General features: G+C 51.6%; 5 protein-coding genes across 5 annotated transcripts; 1 reads left to right on the top strand and 4 right to left on the bottom strand.

The window, feature by feature from the left end:
* Window positions 1-266: 266 nt before the first annotated feature.
* Aspvir_003124 (Sec63 complex subunit SEC66) lies at window positions 267-1,206 on the bottom strand (the record flags this gene model as incomplete). The annotated part of the gene is made up of 3 exons (XM_043274709.1): window positions 267-653; window positions 730-1,043; window positions 1,107-1,206. 3 exons carry the CDS (start codon window positions 1,204-1,206, stop codon window positions 267-269), a joined length of 801 nt encoding a protein of 266 aa, XP_043130644.1.
* A 792-nt stretch (window positions 1,207-1,998) lies between these two features.
* Window positions 1,999-7,010, bottom strand: Aspvir_003123 (chromatin segregase YTA7; the record flags this gene model as incomplete). Its single annotated transcript, XM_043274708.1, has 2 exons — window positions 1,999-4,898; window positions 4,949-7,010. 2 exons carry the CDS (start codon window positions 7,008-7,010, stop codon window positions 1,999-2,001), a joined length of 4,962 nt encoding a protein of 1,653 aa, XP_043130643.1.
* Window positions 7,011-8,471: 1,461 nt separating this feature from the next.
* Aspvir_003122 (uncharacterized protein) lies at window positions 8,472-8,804 on the top strand (the record flags this gene model as incomplete). The annotated part of the gene is made up of 3 exons (XM_043274707.1): window positions 8,472-8,477; window positions 8,565-8,691; window positions 8,749-8,804. The coding sequence occupies 3 exons, from the start codon at window positions 8,472-8,474 to the stop codon at window positions 8,802-8,804; spliced, it is 189 nt and encodes a 62-aa protein (XP_043130642.1).
* Window positions 8,805-9,124: 320 nt separating this feature from the next.
* On the bottom strand, window positions 9,125-11,759 carry Aspvir_003121 (putative C2H2 finger domain protein; the record flags this gene model as incomplete). The annotated part of the gene is made up of 4 exons (XM_043274706.1): window positions 9,125-9,932; window positions 9,984-10,679; window positions 10,741-11,004; window positions 11,059-11,759. The coding sequence occupies 4 exons, from the start codon at window positions 11,757-11,759 to the stop codon at window positions 9,125-9,127; spliced, it is 2,469 nt and encodes an 822-aa protein (XP_043130641.1).
* Window positions 11,760-14,129: 2,370 nt separating this feature from the next.
* Window positions 14,130-17,678, bottom strand: Aspvir_003120 (putative C2H2 finger domain protein; the record flags this gene model as incomplete). The annotated part of the gene is made up of 1 exon (XM_043274705.1): window positions 14,130-17,678. The coding sequence occupies one exon, from the start codon at window positions 17,676-17,678 to the stop codon at window positions 14,130-14,132; it is 3,549 nt and encodes a 1,182-aa protein (XP_043130640.1).
* Between the last annotated feature and the right edge of the window lie 628 nt (window positions 17,679-18,306).

Genomic DNA, 18,306 nt, shown 5'->3' with positions numbered 1-18,306 from the left:
CCGGAATAGTATTTCAGAATGACTTAAGGATCCAGGATTGTCATAATGTTCTAATTCCATTGGATCCCATGCACAGAGAGGTAGCTACTATTACAGTCATGAATGGCGAGAGAGCAGTTGGACCAGCCCACATAAACTTCGCTCCCTTGATTAAACGTCAGGAGCGGCGGTGCAGAGTACGAATCTGCTTTCCGTGGTAATTGTGGTTTCACAGATCGAAGTGTCTCCTGCAAAATGAACAAAATCCCATCTAACAAGTTCGATCTTCATTTCTTGCCCTTCTTTTTCTTCTTACTGGCACTGCTCGATCCACCCGCCGTAGTGTCGGCAGCCTCAACCAATACAGCCTCGTCATCACTTTCGGCTGCAGTGGATGGCGCAGCGGATGACTCAGGAGTCTTGGTTCCGGGTGTCGAGCTGGTAGTCGTCGTGGTAGATGTAGCTTGGTCGGGTTTTGTGGAAACGGAACTCTCTGCATCCAGCTCCTTCATAAATCCCTCTTGAATGCTCGCCTTCTTCTTATCCCACCACTCCCGCTCCTCGGCCAACTTGCTCTGGTAACTCTGCAGTCGCTCACGGAACAGGGCATTGTTGAGCATCTCGTTCGCGGACTGAAAGATCGTTTGGCCCCAGTTCGGCACGTACGCGTTGGCCTGGGGGAAGCACCGGAATTAGCAAAACTCCTCCCCACCCATGCAGGGACTGAATGAAACAGGATCAAAAACAAACCTCAGCAACAACATCCCGCACTTCGTCTTCCATCTCCTTCTCCGCCCGCTGGAATCGCTGCCACAGATCGTCCCCGACACTGCCCCGTTGCAGAAGCATAGCTAGTGCCTGCTTCTGGTTTCGGAGCGCCATAACGCGTTTGATATCCTCGGTTGCGCGCCGGAGAAGCGCGGCCTTTAGTACCGTCTCCGGCACCGCTGGGGCCTTTTTCTCTTTCGAGGAGGATGAGGCCGGCGGGTCATGATGGAGAAGGGAGAAGTAGATGTCTCGTTGGAGGTGCGGGGGGAACCATGGTTCTAATGAAGTTGCCTTTCCTGCGAATCGCGACAATTGGATCAGCGATCAATCTCCGTGTGGGAGAGATAGAGTCAACTCACTGGCCTTGCGCTTGCGGTATAGTGACGAGAAAGTTGCTAGGGAGCCGAGCAGAACGCCGAGGTAGGCGAGCGGCACGGCGAGACTGAGCCAATCCACCATGTTGTGACTGATTCAGATACGTTCAAAGATTTATAGCAAGAGGTAAGGGGTCAGGTGGAATTGGGTTGTGTGGTGAGAGTTGTACAGATTAGACTTGGGTCATAGTATCGTCAACAACGGTTGTGCAGGGGATCGCGGCGTTTTGAGCGCCTGAAGACTGAAGTTGTTGCGCTAGATGACCCTAATGATAGAATATTCAATGGTGAAGCTGCTATGAGTCCATAGAAGGGAAAAAAAAATGAAAGGCAGCGTGACTGGAATCTAAGTATGGTGATTCTTGCGGAGGAAGGATAAGGCCAGCCTGGTGTTTTAGGCGCAGATCACATGGCCTCCACTCTTCACCAATTGACTACCTGTATCAACGATCTACATACTACGACAAACCATGAGCCAAACCCTGTTGGTTGAAAAGGAAGATGGCTTCTTTGTATCATCTTATCTACATTGTAGTGTCTTTGGAGGCAGAGAATGTAAAAATATAGCTCGAGAAAATGTCGAAAAACAGTACACGCATGCATTCCCACGCAGAAACCCTCTTAGCCCTAAATAATCGCAGAAAACACCGGAAGAAATATCCAGTCAGTTGGAATGTTCGTAGAATGCATGTAAAAAGGGTACTCGCAGATGATGCTGGAGACTTCACAAACAGGCAAAGGTATAAGAAATGGTAAGAGTGAAAGGAGAGAGAATCATCGGAAATAAGCGACCTCAGTTGTCCCTACCCAAAGAACCAAGGCACATTTATGAGGCTTGCGAGAAGCGAAGAGAGAAAACAAAGACCAGGCACCATGTCTAAGCATGGAAGATATCAGCCCCCAGCTGCTCCTTTGTTCTTTGACTGATAGGGCCGATCTCCTGCATCGCCTGCATATCCTCCAGAACTTCATTGAAGGTATCCCTGATACCAGCCGCAACCTTGTTGCGGTTCCACTCCCCTCGCATCCGCCAGATGTAGTCCATCAAGCTGCTATTAATCTGCTCTAGCTGCTCGATCGAGCACCCGCTGGTTCGTTGCGTCAGTTGGCTGTGTAGGTTGACGATAAATTCGTGTTCAAGTGACACTTTGGGAGAAAGATCTTCGTTGTTCAGCAATGACTGGAGAGCCGTCGGGACATGGGAGGATTGCTTGACAGGCGCCTCAAACAAGGGCACAGGGGGTTGATGCTTGGGCTGGGATTGGCTCTCCCCGGCAGCAAAGTCTGCGTGTCCCGGTAAGGACTCACGAGGATGCGGGGAGGGCTGGCTACTTTCCGGCTGCTGGGTATCCGGGAGATGCTCCTCCTGCGACACACGGTCGGGGTATTGAGTGAGGTCAGGGAAGTCGTGCCGCAGCCCATGCGCCGCCATAGGACTCTGGGTGAGATTTTGCGGCACGGAGGATTGTTCGGAGGACTTCTTGTCCGAGGTAGTCTGCGTGGTAGATGCCTCGTTTGTATAGTCATTTGGCTGCGATCCCGGGGCCATCGGAGTCATTGGTCCTTTTTGAGACAGACTTGAGAATCCCGATTCACGCCTCACTTGCTGGGAAGGCGCCGTGTGCGAGTACGGTGGCCTGGGTTGGGCGGAGGGTCCGAAAGAGCTGCCCTGCGTCTCTCTCTCGCCAGAGTGATCTTCAGAATTGGTCATGTAGACATCACCATCTCCATCGCCGCGAGACTCGTGAGACCCATTACTGATCGTGGCATGGTTACTAAGATCATTCAAATCCGAACCACCACCCTGATGATAACCGTTGGTGAGAAAGCTCACGGCCGAGCGTCGCGTCGGTGTCTGCGGACGAGCTTGCCCATCCGGGAAGGATTCGCCAAGCACCACAGGTCCGCTTGAAGGGCCGGAGTCTGTATTGCCGTGGGGAACATTGCCGGTCGTTGCGAGACGGGAATAACCTTCCTCCCCCGCGGCTTTTTTGGCCTGTTCTGCTGCAAGCTTCTCCCTCTCCAGCTCCCGCAGATAAACATTCTCACATTCCGCGATTAGGGCCGGCTCCGCCTGCTCGATTGTGGCAATGTCGACCTCGACGTTAGAAAGGAGTTCGTTGGCTCGCAACAACCTCTCTTGGTCGCCTAGCTGCCGCGCGTCCTTTGCCAAGCGCTTGATATCAGCCAAGAAATCCTTAGGTCGCTTATAGTAACCATTGGAAAGTCTCTTTTCGATAGTCACAATTTCCATGTTGTAGAAGAACTTTCCCGAAACAGTTTCCCGGAGACCCGGAACCCCATGCTTATCGAAGGCTTTTTCAAAGGGCCTGAACGTTGTTCGTTGCTCAATGGGCAAGTCGCTAGTAACAATGTTCGGATCATCTTCTTCCCACAGGTAACGGATCTGCGACTCGTCAATTACACCTGTCCTGAACCTCTTGTATTTCTTGATCTGGTCCACGATGGGCTGGATCCTGATCTTTAACAAATTCAGGGTCTGGTGATCTTTCTTCTTCTGGGCCTTGAGCTGCTCCTTGGTCGGAGGCGGTGCGGGCTTCGGTGGAGGAGATGGTGCAACCTCTAGTGTCTCGAATTCTCTTCGTTTACGATTTTCGGGATCTGGAAATTCAGACGGCGAGGTCTTGACGTAGTCGATCACCCTACCGAAGAACTCATATCGAGCATCATAATCCGGGGCCTTTAGGTCGTATAAGTTCTTCTTCGAGAACCCGAACATGTTGCCCAGCAGTCCACTATCCACCTCCTCACCGGACAACTCCAAGACACCGAACAGGAGAACAGGATCTGAAGCGGGAACAGATCGTAAAAGGCCCAGGAAAGTAGATATGACCGTCGGTCCGACGGTATCAAGCCAAGACTGAAGGTTTGGGATGTATATCACGCTGGGTTTGTGCCTCTTGACCTCTTGGAAGAGCCGTATGACGGCTGCTTCGGGAGATCTGGTTGAGTCACTGAGCAGGGTCGGAAGGTCAAAAGCTTGAACGTGCAGTCCCTCAAAATGATGGAGGATGGCGCCTGCAAGATGTTGCTGGCCCATGCCAAAAGGCCCACGCACCAACATCCTGGGACGGTACACTCTGGAGGTATCAAATTCTTGCTGCATCTGCTCACGGCGAAAGCTTTTTGGTCCTTCAGGTTCCTCAAATTGAGCTTCCTCGAGAGCCGTGAGCCTCTTTCTTTGTGGGAGTATTTCGGATAAAATGGTTTTGATATCGGATAATGGTCTACGAAGCAGAGGCTCAACGGGCTTGGGTAGAGGAGTAGCACCGGAGGAGGCAGATCTCTCAGATGAGGGGACCATCTTCTTAATAGCCAGCATGAAATCCTTCGGAGTGACATCGATTTTCTTGGGATCGATGAGAAGCTTTCGATCTGACTTGTAAATTTGAGGATATCTCCTCTGAACTGCGTTGAGAGCAGCCTCGGTACAAAGAGCACGGAGATCGGCTCCGCCATAGCCCTTCGTTATCTCGGCCAGTTCGTCCTTGATGTGATCAGGGAGAGGTGGGTCCCACCCTTTGGTATGGATATCCAAGATTGCACGCCGACCTTCAGTATTGGGCAACGGGAAGTAAAACTCGCGATCGAAGCGGCCAGGACGACGCAAAGCAGGGTCAATAGAGTCCGGTCGATTTGTAGCTCCAATGACAATGACTTGGCCACGGCCATCCATACCGTCCATTAACGCCAACAGAGTCGACACGATGGAGGCATGGATCTGTTCCTGCTTGCTTGATCTTACGGGGGCCAGTCCTGCCGAGCGGATGAGCGACATACAAGCGTGGAAGTCGGCAAGCACTTACCGTCTATTTCATCAAAAAAGATGATGCTGGGTTGAGTCTTTCGAGCCTCTTCAAAGAGCAGCCGGAGCTGCCTTTCAGCCTCACCGACCCATTTACTCAGCGCATCCGCACCCTTTCTCATGTAGAATGTAACTTTGCGACCCTCGGAGCTAACACTGTTGGCCAAGGCCCTTGCCAACAGCGTCTTACCTGTCCCAGGGGGACCGTGGAAGAGGACACCTCTTGGCGGCACGATGTGAAAACGTTGGAAGATCTCGGGGTAAAGGAGCGGAAGGGAAACCATCTCTTTCAACTGATCGATATGCCCCTGTAGGCCGCCAACACTGTCGAAATTGACATTAACGTCAACACCCAAGGGATCGGCATCAGCAAGCGCCTGCTTATCCTTGATTTTCCCTAGATTGGCAGGTGTTCCGGATGGACCTTGTAGAGGATCGGCTGAATGGGTTTGCGCTGAAGCAAGAAGACCTGCACCTGGAGGTCCGGACACAGAGCCGCCAGTCGCAGCGCCCTTGGGATGTTGCATTACTTCATCGTCGCTACTATCGCTGTCGACACCCCCTGTCGCAGCAGGTGCGCCAGGAGGAGCCAGAATCGCTGGTGGCCCGCCGCCTCCGAAAGGTCCATATGTCGGGAAAAGTGTGCGCTGCCAACTGCCGCCTCCGCCTCCCCGACCTCGCCGTGAAGGAGATTCGTTGACGTCGTTCTCGGCTTCCTCTATTGGTAGGATGAGATCTGGTCGAATGATCCGGTAGTCGACATCCTTCCGGCTGCGCCTTGGTTTCTCGTAAACGATATCTGTCTGAAGCCTCCTGCGGGGTCGATCTCCTCTGAGATCTTCCAACTCCTCAGCAAGCTCCTCGGCAATATCTCCTCGTACTTCAGACTGTCCACGGGAGCGAGAAGCTCTCTTACGCAGACCAGGACGCCGCCCGGCGGTGCTATCCTGCTCCTCGTCATCTCGAGCTTGACTGGCTTTGCGTGGTGATCCATGTGACTTTCCGGACTGAGAGAGCTCTTCGTCGTCATTCGACTCGTCTTCCTCAGGCTCAAAATCGCTCTCGTCATCTTGTCGCTTTCGCTGAGAGCTTCTGGGTTTCTTGCGGCCGGAGCGACGTGGGTGTGCTTCCTCCTCTTCGTCGGGCTGCACTTCTTCGGTGGGCTGACTTCGACTTCGCCTGCTCCTCCTCCTCCGCGTTGTTGGACCTTCGTCGTCCTCATCGTCCTCCTCTTGATGCTTCACATCGCCATTCTCGGATTCGGGCACGATTCCAACCTCGTCTCCTTCTGCTGCACCTTCGCCGCTGTCCTGCCCCGATGGAACACCTTCCTCGAAATCGCCTTGGTGATCGCTTTCCATGATCTCTGGTTGCGAAGCCTTGACCTCCATCGAAGTCTCCTCTATAGGCTCGAATATTTCCGGTTTCTCATCAATTTCGACCTTTTCAGGGCCAAAATTGAGACGTTTCGAGGCGCGAGACCCACGCCGGCTTCTCCGCGCTTCCATCTCCGGACTGTGTGTACCTCGTTCCACAAGCTCCATATGGCGGCCGGAGTTCGTCAGGGCGACGATATCCTCTGAAGGGTCACGGGTACGACGAGTCATCCGCCTGCCGCTTTCAGGGAGAGGCTGGCGCTTGAGAGCGTTCACTTTCAATGTCACGACGGTGCTTTTGCGTTTCTTCGGCGAACGGGTGGGCTCGGAGTCATCTGCCTCTTCGAAATCATCTTCGTGGCTGCTGGAATCGCCCTCATTATACACCGGTCGATTAGTCGCAGCCCTCCGGGCGGTGAGGCCTCTTGCATTCTTCGGTGCGTTGGGGTCTTCTTCATCCTCCTCATCGAAGTCAAGCTCGTCCGCATCATCTAGAATATCATCGTCGTCGGACGTGATATCGTCGTCAGAATGGCGACGCGCTCTCTTCTTCGTTGGCTTGGGCTTCTTCCTCGACTTCGATCGAGCAGAGTGGCGAGATGAGCGCACTGGATGATCGCTGTAATTCTCGTCATCCGAGTCCGACTTGTTCGCCAATTCCTCAATGGTGCGCTTTGGTCGGGGCATGATGTGTCGCGATCGGAGTCGTAAAGAATGACTTCTTTTCACGAGTGACCACGTCAGCAAACTCAACATAGTACGTGGGCCAGCAGATAGGGACCACGTATAGAAGAGGTATGATTACTTGGTTTTATCTGTGCCTGAGATAAAGCCGACGAAGATGTGAACGGTGACTTACCAAGAAACAGTGTGCTTAATGGGCCGGTGAGAGGATAAAACGGTAATGAAGCCCAAACAAGCACCCTTCCCCTCAAACTAGAATCTAAGAGACAATATCATAAACAGCTGTAATTGTCTAAATATTAATCAGACATTGAAACATCAACCTCGGAGATGTTACGCCTGGCCGACGGGTTGCAAGGTAGTTCTCGCACGGGGTCGACGGCGAAGCGCCAATGCGCGCGGGTCAGGTCGAGTGAGGTAAATCTCCCTAACCAACTGCAGACGCGTCACTTGCAAACACTTTTCACAGAACGGAGAAGTGAAGCAAATGTCAATAAAGTCTTGCTGGCAGATGAATGGAGCACCTGAGAATAGCAGCAACAATGCTCTCAACCAGCATGTCCGCTCCAATATTAGATAGACCCTGTGGAATAAGCAATACACCGAAAGGGCGGAAAGACTCGCGACACCTTTTTGCTTGCCGGCACCAGCCACACATAACCACAGCCGCGCTCTTGCGCCACAACTAGTCCTGTTGTAGACTAGCGGCATGCCGTTGACCAGCCCATTTCGGCAACGCACGTGCCGTTCTGGGCCTTGAATGCTCCACGGCACCACACGCTCACTTTGCGGTAGGGAAACAGTCGCTTTTTGGATGCTGTTTGTGCTCTCATCTTCCTGTCCTTGCCAGACCCCCAACCACCGTATAGATTGTCCGTAAATCGCATCATAAATGCTATTAAGGTCAAAATGGATGTCTGAGTTCACTGTCACCTGCTCTCAACCCATTTTCTGCGATGGTTGGCTGTCCGTAGGAAGTCGGTCAAATGAAGCAACATAGCGATGTCAGGAACAATCAATGATAACCGTCATGTTCATCGAAGCTGATCGTCTCTGGATTTTCCTCCCCGCATGTTCCTCATCGCTTATCGATTAATGCCATGCGTCATTCGGCGCAGAGCCGCTTGGGGACCACCCAGCGCTTGATATCATGTGACGGCTGAGTCAGTGATGTTTCTCGTCCTCATTGGCAAATGATGTGTGCCTGTTAAGCCTTCAGGATATACATGTCATATATATTTCAGCAAAGTGGAAATAAAACCGGAAAGAACATCAGAATGCTCTTTCGCTCGGTAGCTCAGCGCCTCTCAGTGTCCTCCTCTCTTCTCCTCAGATCTGCCCCATCCGGTCGGAGAACCTTGACTTCAACACGGCCCGGGTTCAATGCTTCCAAAGGATCCAGTGCTTACAGAGAAGGGGTCAGTGTTTCCCTCTCCTTGTAATTTCTCTAGGTGTCAGACTTTTATGTCTGTATGCTTCTACGTTGATCGCCCTGGGACGGACAAAAAGCCTTCACTTGAATGCATTGCGCGGCTGGCAAGCTAACTGAAATACCAGCTCGCTAAATACAAGACCTTCGCGAGTCCCTTCGCCAAGGTATTCTTAGGAGCCATTTTCACCTACCAGGTTATTTACTGGACTTGGTTGAAGCTTGAGATGGATGAATCCAAGTTTGAGAAAAATCGTAAGTTGCGCTCGCTTGCTTTGCCGTCTGCTATGGTGCACCTCTAACGATCAATAGAGGAGGTCGCGGCTCTGGAGAAGAAGGCAAAGGAATTGACGAATGCACAAAAATGATGATATCTCTCCTCCAGTACCTTTCTTGGGGCTTTTGTTCTGCCTAATTGTTTATTTACTGTACTATATACCTCAAATGTCCCACGGAAATATCTTCGATGCTCAGCTGGATGTTTGATTGCGCTAAAGGTATTTCCACCTAAGGTATTTCGTTCATTTCTGCTTTGAGAATGGCTATATAACGTGAAATCATGTATAACTTGTGCTTCATACATGCGATGAACATCACAGGAAGGACCTGTCCTTGATGCTGCCATTCAATGGCTGCCATCTGGTTGTGAAGGTCCTAGTCGGTTATCGAATTTGACATGACGGGCCACCTACGAGCTCCCTGCCTGTGGTAGCGGTATACCAGCGCCGATTCTCCTCTTTGATTTGGATCCGTCCTCTGCGTGGGGCCGATATGGATCTACCATCGGTCCAAACGTGTCAACTTTTCGTTTTCGCGATTGCCTAGGTTCGGAAGAATCCTCCAGTTTCAAGGCCCTCTTCGAAGGAGAATTTTTCTCGCAAGAAACCATTTGCTGCGAGATCTCCTGGTCGAGAGCCACCCCATCATCCTCAAGGACAATGTCCGATAAAAAATCACTACAGCCATCTTCTTCATTCTCAGAATGGTCATCTGTGGAAAACGGGCTCTCATTCGCGTTTCCGCCGGCCATGCTTCTGCCCTTTGATTCTTCGTGTTCTTGATCCTCGTTCGAATGGCAACAGTGCACCCAGTCTCCGATCCGTTGCCCCCTACGGAAGTGCTCAAAATCGATATGGTCGAAGCGCTCATTCCACGCTTCCCGACCCTGGCTGTGAAGAGGAATAATCTCCCTACAGAAGCCGCACCAAAATCGGGACTGCCCGTTTTCGCCCACGCGGTTATTCGCGACCGCAACTCGCACCCCTTCATTATCGACGTGATGATGCGTTTTCAAATGCTGCACGAAGACCTCTTGACGATAATACCACCTCACGTATCGTTTGCCCTTGGTCGGATCGCACAAGGTACAGTACCAGCTTTGGATGTGATAATGCTGCGAGTTCTCGTGCCGTTTCCAGTCTGCCTTGCTGCCGAATGTCTTGCTGCACTTTGGAAATGTGCACCCGTAGGGTCGCTCGTGGCGTTTCTGGTGTTTCCTAGAGCACGGTGTTAAATAAGATAGGGCAGTCAGGAAGGTCAATACGTACTTCATTTCGCACCGCAGACGTGTTCGTTTCGCGCAGACTCCGCATTGGATCCAGTCTTTCTTGTCCGGTTCTCGATCAGGCACTTGGGACGTACTGTCGCCAGATGGCTCGGGCTTTTCTGAGAGACAGTCCAAAGCCGCAGTCAATATCAGCTGGAGAATTTCCTTCTTCGGACTGCACAGCTCGGTACTAGGACTGGTGAGGTCGTCTACTTCGTTTGCCGGCTGAGAATGCCGTCGGTGGTTGGAGTTCATCATTCTCGTCAGTGCATTGATCATGTTAGTCGCAGCGTCCGCTATGAACTCTTCCACGTACTCGTTCCTCTTGCTGTCTTGGTGCGCGATTGGCGGCTTTTGGTCTAGTGCTGAAGCTAAGTTGGGCGTCCCGAAGCTCGGCAGTTGAACTGTATCTGAAGTAGCCATGCGTGCGGCATCCACGGATTCTTGATCTCGTCCCTGTTCGCAGGTGTCTTTGATCGGGTTCAAGACGCGATCTTCGTTCTCTGGCGATCGTGCTCCGATGAGCGTCTCGTTTGCGACGTCTGGAATACACGGAGTCTGACTCAGATCTTCCATCTCGCAGTCCTGTTCAGTCGGCAGCTGCATCTCTGGAGATTGGGGTCTCTCAAACATGGGGTCAACTGCAGGAAGTGTCAATTCACTCGCTTGCGTGATACTATTGTACCACTCGTGCGACCTAGATTTACTTTAATATCATATCGGGGAGTTAGATGGCCGACTGGAGTGAGCTATCTCACCTCTTCAGGAGCTCATCGGCGTCTTCGTCTCCGTGCATTCGCAAAAGGTGTTGACGGAAGTTATCCAGCCGAGGCCATCTCTTGTGTCTCCGGGGACAATTGCGACCAAAACACAAGTATAGAACCTTGGGTCCACGTTCCGGTTCCTGTTTGTGGACGCATTTCTTGTGCCGCGCTAGGTCGTTGATGGTTCCGAAGCCCTGCTTGCGGCTACAGTTGGGTTGATCGCATTTGTACAGCTTTCGATGTCTTGCCTCGTGTTTCCTGTGCCCGTCAGTCTTAGCATGGTTTGCACTGCGCGTGGCTGTGAAGACAGACCTTTTGTCGGATGGACATTTTCCTTTCCAGTGGCAGTCGGGATAATCGCATTTAATCTCATCACCGCAAAGCGCATTGTGTTGTTCTGTCTTCTCCCCAACCTCACCATAGCCTGACGGTCCCAGATCGAACGTCGACGTTCTATCGTCCAGTTCATACTCATGTGGTCCCAAATGAGGACTGCAAGCCGAGTCTACCGCGAAGGAAGATGCAGCTATCGAGCGCGTGGTGCAGCTTCGACTCCCGTAGCCTGAATCACCCGACGCAAGCCCGTTGCACTGGCTATCATTTTCCGAGGGGTTGCTGTATTGTCCGGTGGAACACCGGCGGCCAATGTAGTCATTGATCTGGTAGGGCTTTCCCATGGGCTGCAGATTGAAAGCCGACGGGTTGAGGGGGACTCCAGTCACCTGGAGCGGATTCCAAGCATCCTGATGATTGAACAACTGAGGCGTATGGTACCGGTAGTAGTCCAAGTAGTTCAGAGCCGGAGACAACGACGAGGGCGACGCGTGATTGCTGCCACATGGAAGCCAAGGGTGGAGGATGGATGAATGTTCATGAGGGAGAACAGCCGGGTCGGAGCCGAATTGAATACCCAGAAAAGAGGCCGGGTCGCCTAACGCGATGTGAGAGGAAGCTGTCGAGCCGTCCGTCGGGTGATCGCCAGGCGAAGCATTCGGCATTATCCGAGTCCCCATGATGCCCTGGAGGACATCATTGGAGTTGCCCCATTTGAGGTTACCAGAATTTGAATCCTGGGCGTCATTTGATATACAGTCAGCTTGTCCTGTTTTATTTGCTCTTCGTTATATGTTCTCCTCGCAGTGAGAGGTGAAATGACTCGTCCACAAAGAGGGTATGAATGATTACATACACTCATAGCTGTGAAGGACGGTCAGAATCGCCCTATCGGGAATATGGACCGAGCGACGAGTTTCAAAAAGTCCAACCAGTCAAGCTGACAGTCTGAGGGACCGTGTCACGCTGGGACTCAGCGAGAGTTCATATAGATAGTGGGAAGTGGAGCATAGGGACACCGAGAGCTGAGAATCCAAATGCAGGGGGTTCAACCAGACTGCGCTATTTTCTTGCCCTTCTCAAAACGATAATCTGAGCTAACGATGGGGGAGAATCGGCACGGACTAGTGGAAAAGATGAAAAGAAAATAGAAGTGCTTGGATACTATAATATCGTTCTCTGTGTGGGTCGGGATGGATATACGAGTAGTATCTGTTAAATGCTTCAAGTCAAGCTACTTAGCAAGAACTAGCAGCAAGGGCAAGAGAGGGAAGACTAGCGACCGCAATAAGTCGGCAATCGAGAGGGACAGCAGGACAAGTGAATCACAGTTGGGCTGAATTGATCGATGCGGCCCAGGAAAAAGAAACGTGATAGTTGATGCAGGCGAATGTCACTGAGCAACACAGATTTGGAAGGCAAGGAGAAAGAGAACTTCACGCGATTAGATTATCAACAGAGGAGAGTGTGAGTGATGGGGGGAAAAGATCAGAAGAAAACCGGATGGAAGACCATTAATACTTTAAACAAGGCTGTCAAGCTTTCTGTGTTTGAGATGTGTCTAAAAGGTAGAGAACGACAACAGCAGCAGCAGTAGCAGCAGCAGGCAAGCACACCGAATGATGCTGTATGCCTAATGCTGTATGGATCAGAAGTCTCGATCTGCAGGACAAAGAGAAGATCCGTCGGAATTCAAGAATTGATGAATTGAGATGATCGACCTCCCTGTCATTTCCCACATGGTCGAGATATTATTTGGCTGCAAAAGAGGCACGACGTCGTGCCAGCCTGCCAGGAATGATGGAATGTGCGCCCTTTTTCGGAGAAACAATAATCACACTGAGATACACTTCGAATAAAAGACATTCCGGGATCAGAACTGCCACATAAACTTCGTCATCCGCATTCCTTTCCTCACGGTTCAAGACTCCTCGAGTACATCGTTATCGACTGCTGCTTACAGCCGAGAGAGAACGCGCGCGTCCTAGCTATGTAAGGCTCTGAGTTGGAACGAGAGATCACTCCCAACACTGTTCAAACGTTGAAGAATATTAACTTGTCAATGGCCAGTGCTCCCTGCGTACATACTCCACAGAAATTGTAGAGTATCTAATGCAAATACCAAAGAACAAAAAGAAAAGAGAAGCAAAGAAAAGCTACAAATGAGTTGAAAAGTCGACCACGCCAGTTGGCCTGACTGATGGTGGCAGTGCCTGTAAGGGCTTGCATAGACTTTCTACTGTTGGCATGATCATCGCCATTATTTATGCAGAAGGCAATAGAGAGGATCCACAGGGTTGTCCAGTCGATAGATAAACGAAACAAGTAATAATAATAATGACGTGATGCTTCTGATTGATCTATCTGTTTCTCCCTTTGCCCTTGCAATTCTGGACACATTTTACAACATCCCTCGAAGATAGTACACTATCTAGATAGATACTCACCGATGGAGAGGGTGGGGGATTGTCTAGTGTATCTCAAATGCAGCCTCAGATTTTTGGGGCCTTTTTTTGACTCGTCATATCTCGACTTGCATTCATTCATACCTAACAGGCTTTCAACCGACCCACAGCCTGATGTAGCAAAGAGGTATGGGAACTTCCGGATACTCTCCAGTACATCCCACAAAGTAAATAATAAGAGATACTAGAAAGATATTAAGGAGAGAAGCTGATGGTATATATACATCGATCGCGTGAAAATGTCTCATCCTGGCTCATTTCAAACGCCAAAACCTCGTCAATACAAATTCCGTCCAGATCGTTCAAGAGAAGACAATGACCGTACAGTTCCAGGGGCGCTTCAATCGATTCTCATGAATCTCATCAACAATCGAAAGCGGATAGAGAACGCAATTCCGCTAACATAATGAGACCCTGTCCTAAATATGGTCGAATGCTAACAATGGTACGGTCGGGGTATCATGCACCAAAAAAAGGAAAAGAAGAGGGAGAACGGAGAATTCAGGAAGAAAGGAACCACAGACTGAAGCGCAAAGACTCAAGGTGCGTAATGTTAAATCGGCACAGCGGATGATCCTCGTTGGCTTAAAATTGGTGAGAATAACCCACGGAGCCATCGTATGAATACGACGTGGCTTGCGCGATCTGATAGGCCTGGTCGTTCTCTACCGGAGGGGGTGACATATGCAGTGTGCCCTGAGGATCATACGTCGCGCGCATCTCCGTGGGTGAGGTGCAAAGCTGGTACGGATTCTGCAACACAGTCAACTCCTGAGTCGTTATTCTGGGTCGCGGCCCGGCGTTCAGCAGTGGCGGGTAGGTGACAGAGCTCTGATGAACAGGCACAAAATGCTGCCCCGCGAGGCCCGCCTGCGATCCGTATGCAGTGTACGCCTCTGGTTCAGCGGATAGAAACCCTTGATGTAGGGTTGTGGAGGTCGGTGGGTAGGTTGGATTCAAAAGCCCAGCAGGCGGCTCGGATCTTCCGGCTTCGAAATTTATTGCCACGTCCGGTTCGACTTTGATGCTATTCAGATCAGGTGAAAAGCTGGTGGCTTCCTGTGCGATCGAGCCAGGGTAACTGACTGCTTTCGGGGCAACGCCAGCATCTACGTAGGAAGACAGATGTCGTTCTTGCACTAGTGCCAGAACAGGCATGGCAATCTGCTCCATGTGCTTGGCCAGATGAACGGTAAGCTTTTTCCAGCTGCTGCAGACGTTACCGCAGAAGCGGCAGGGTTCGTCCCGCGGTCCCTTGGAGGTATCATGATGACACTGGTCCACGAGCTCCCACAGCTGCTCAACTTCTCGCTCGCGAATGCTTTCTTCCTGTGCTCCAGATGCGACCGGGTCTTGTCGGCTACTAGCGCCCACACCTTTCGTCTTCGTCTTCTTGATCTTGGGCTCGGACATCTTATGCTCTCGGACGAGATGCTGTACGAAATTGTCCTTGCGATAACATGTGTGATGGCAATCATGAACGGTGCAAGTCCACCATTCAAGTTTCCTGTGCCGTTCACTCTCATGCCTAACCCAGTCCGCCTTTCGCTTGAAGGACTTGGGCTCGTTGCAGTGCGGAAATGTGCAAGTAAACGGCTGCACATCTTCGTGGACATGCTTCGTCCAATCGGATGGCTTCTGGAACCTTTTCACCCTGAAACATATGGGGCACTCGAATTCGGCCGGGAGGCGCTTCACAGGCGGTAATGGGACGCCTGGGGGAAACTGCGCCGCTGTCACAGCATTCTCTCCAAGCGCAGGAGGTTCATCATCCAGTCCGCTGTGCCCGGTGACCTGGAACTGGGTATGTGCAGCTTCGGAGTCATGAGGTCCAGCGCGCGCGGCCAGTATCACGGCTTCACCACCCTGTGCGAAGCAGAATTTACCCGCCGAGCAGGTCTTCTTACTGACGGCATGAGTATGGTTCATTTTATGCTCAATCAACTTCTTGTATCTGCGAACCTGCTCATTCGCGAGACGCTCGATCAGTGCAGGCTCCAGACGAGGATTCAGCTGTGTGATCTGAGCCTTGAACCCTTCCGTTGTAGGCACAGGCAGACGGGCGAGAACCGGAAATTCCATAACCTGCTCTTTCTCGGCCGTATCATCGTCCTCCTCGTCATCATCTCCTGTCTCACCAGGCTGGCTTGACGCCGCCTGCTGGAGACCATGATTGTCAGTCGTCAAAGTTTGTGAGTGGCCAATTGTGGGAACGGGCGGCCCTCCGTGACTGGTAATCAAGTCTAATAGACCCGGTGCAGTAGAGCGCGATATCTCACTCCGACTGCGCGTCCGCCCAAACTTGTTCCATGGATTAGACGTTGAGTGTGGCGAGACGGTGCTCAGGGAGTCTCTGCCTCCAATAGCCGCCATTTGGCCGGCAATTGCAATGACGGCGCCGCCTGTACTAAGGCTGGGAGACTTTGGGCTTCGCCCAAGGCTGAGTTTCCGGTGAGGGAAACTGTCCTTCCTCAAAGGCGGGCTTTTGACCTCGTTGTTCATGGTTTGGTTTTCAACGAGGGACAAGTCTGACAGCGGTCTCTTTAATACGCTGATCGATGGTTTCCGTGGGAAGAACTTCATCAGGCTACTCCGCCTTGCGTGTTTCTTGCTCGAGTCCTGGCTGATAGACAGATTGGCAAATGAACCCCCCGCACCAATAATACTATTCACTTCCATTTCACTCATAGGCCGCGTACCCCAAGTTGCATAACGGGACACGGCATCTATTTCTCGAGCGCGTCGTTGGTATTCCATCATAGCGGCGCTGGCGGTTGATGGCTGCATCTGAACTGATCTGGGAGTAGAGTCGTGATCCGGGTCCTGCCATGGGCGAGTTGCCAGGAATTGATGTGGTGCCGGCTCTCCGTCCACGGAGTTGAGCTGGTCCTGCACGGGCGAACCTGCAAGATCTTCTTGAGCCCATCTCGCTTCATTGACGCTGGCTGCGGGCGATCCTGAATCGCTTGCTTCGACCTCGGAGTCATTGCCACTGAGCTCCTCGTCGCTGCTCTCATGGATTAACGCACCAGGTCCAGGGATGGCCGGCCCGTAGGTTCCAAATTGCAGGTTGAAGTAGTCCTGCTGTGGCGCAGGGTCTCCGGCGCTCCTCGCCCTGCGTCGTGTGCCAGCTGGTACTTTACGGCCGCGGGTATGAGGGCTGTCGTCTCCATCTTCACTGCCGGCGACGCTTACTGTAGCGGACCATGACCGAATATCCGCGTTCTTCTCTTCAAGCCGTCGCTGTGACTCTACTTCATTGGGACTGAGGATATACGCGTCATCACGTGATGTAGGGGCGACACCGGCATGGCCAGTGACGCCATCGGGAAGCCAGGAACCATCGTGCGTGCGTGCGATCGCTTGTCGAGATGTCTGCCATGAGGTATTGTGATCCCCATCCTCTGATTCTCCGCCAGGCGAAAGGTGTGTGGAAGACTGACTCGCCTGCCGTCGAACGGAAATTGTCTCTCTGACTGGGGAATCTCCACGCGAGTAGCTTTCGACCGTAACAATTGGGCTTCTTGCTCTGGAAGCATCCGACGAGGGATGAACATTCAGGTTGTTGCCCAAGGGAGCCGTGACTACGGTGAGCATCTGCCCCGAATGCGATTGGGATTCATTGTTTCGTTGATTGGTCAAGTCAGACGCAGGACTCGGGTGGTTAGTCCGGTCCGGGGTCAGGAGCTGAGACGTGACCATGGTTGGCTGAGAGAGGGCTGCCGATCCTGAGTCCACGGATGAACCCACATTATGTGGCCATGCATCAAGATATGACTGCAATTCCATATCTATACTTCCCGGCGGTTGATCGCCGTTTGGGGAAGCATGGGCACTCAGGTCACTCGAAAAGTCGTCGGCGGGACTCAGAAAATCCGAATAAGACGTCGGGTAGCCAGCTGTTTCAGCACCCTGCGCAGAATCGCTGTTCACAATGTGATTGTAAGGAGAGGTCGAGACATCACGCAAGTCTTGCTGGCCAGGCTCCGGGGTCAATCTGATACCTGAGGATTTGAAAACGTCTTGCTCGGGGTCCAACGGAGCGGAAAGATAGGGATCTGAGAAGGTTGCGTTTGGAAACCCCATGTCGGTCGGGGATTCACTGCGGACCAGCTGGGGAGATAGCGTCGACATGATTGCAGTGCTAAAATGTGCTTTGCAGAGACCTTGCTCGCTTCCAGGTTGATCATAAAGCTAACAAGTTCAAAGATGACGCTCTCTGGGGAAGCATGTCTCTGGATTTATTAAGAGTCAACTTCAATGGTCATTGTAAGGACGACGCTGGAAGTGATAGAGTAAAGTGTACCTTATACAACAAGAAATGAGCAGGATTATAAGTTGCTCTTTCTATATAGCAGCAACGGTATTACAAGATCAGCCACTTCAATAAGGTAGTTAAAATTGTAGTATTGTAGGTCAGATCAGTCGCAAGAGTGTGCTCAGGTCAAACCAAAGCAGGACCGAACTATCAGTAACGGACGACAATGCGGGAAAGAGAAGAAGTGAGTGGAGTTATGAAAAGAAAGAAGAATGAAGCTAGAGGGGCAGAGAGAGACAAGTCACACTCTGTGCCTGAAAGAGGCTCTGCTCAGCTCAGTTGCCGCAGCTGGGGGGGAAACAGATGGGTGGAGGGGGAAGTCGGAAGGTGAGTAGATAGAGGATTACAAGTACAACAGGGGAACAATAGGGTAAGAAAGAAAGAAAGAAAGAAGACAGAGATACAGAGGCTAGATGACTGACATAATAATAATTATAACAAACT

The sequence above is a fragment of the Aspergillus viridinutans genome, assembly GCF_018404265.1.
Source record: "Aspergillus viridinutans IFM 47045 DNA, scaffold_13, whole genome shotgun sequence".
Classification (NCBI taxonomy): domain Eukaryota; kingdom Fungi; phylum Ascomycota; class Eurotiomycetes; order Eurotiales; family Aspergillaceae; genus Aspergillus; species Aspergillus viridinutans.
The sequence above is the reverse complement of the archived record's forward strand: the minus strand, read 5'-3'. Positions and strand labels throughout refer to the sequence as shown.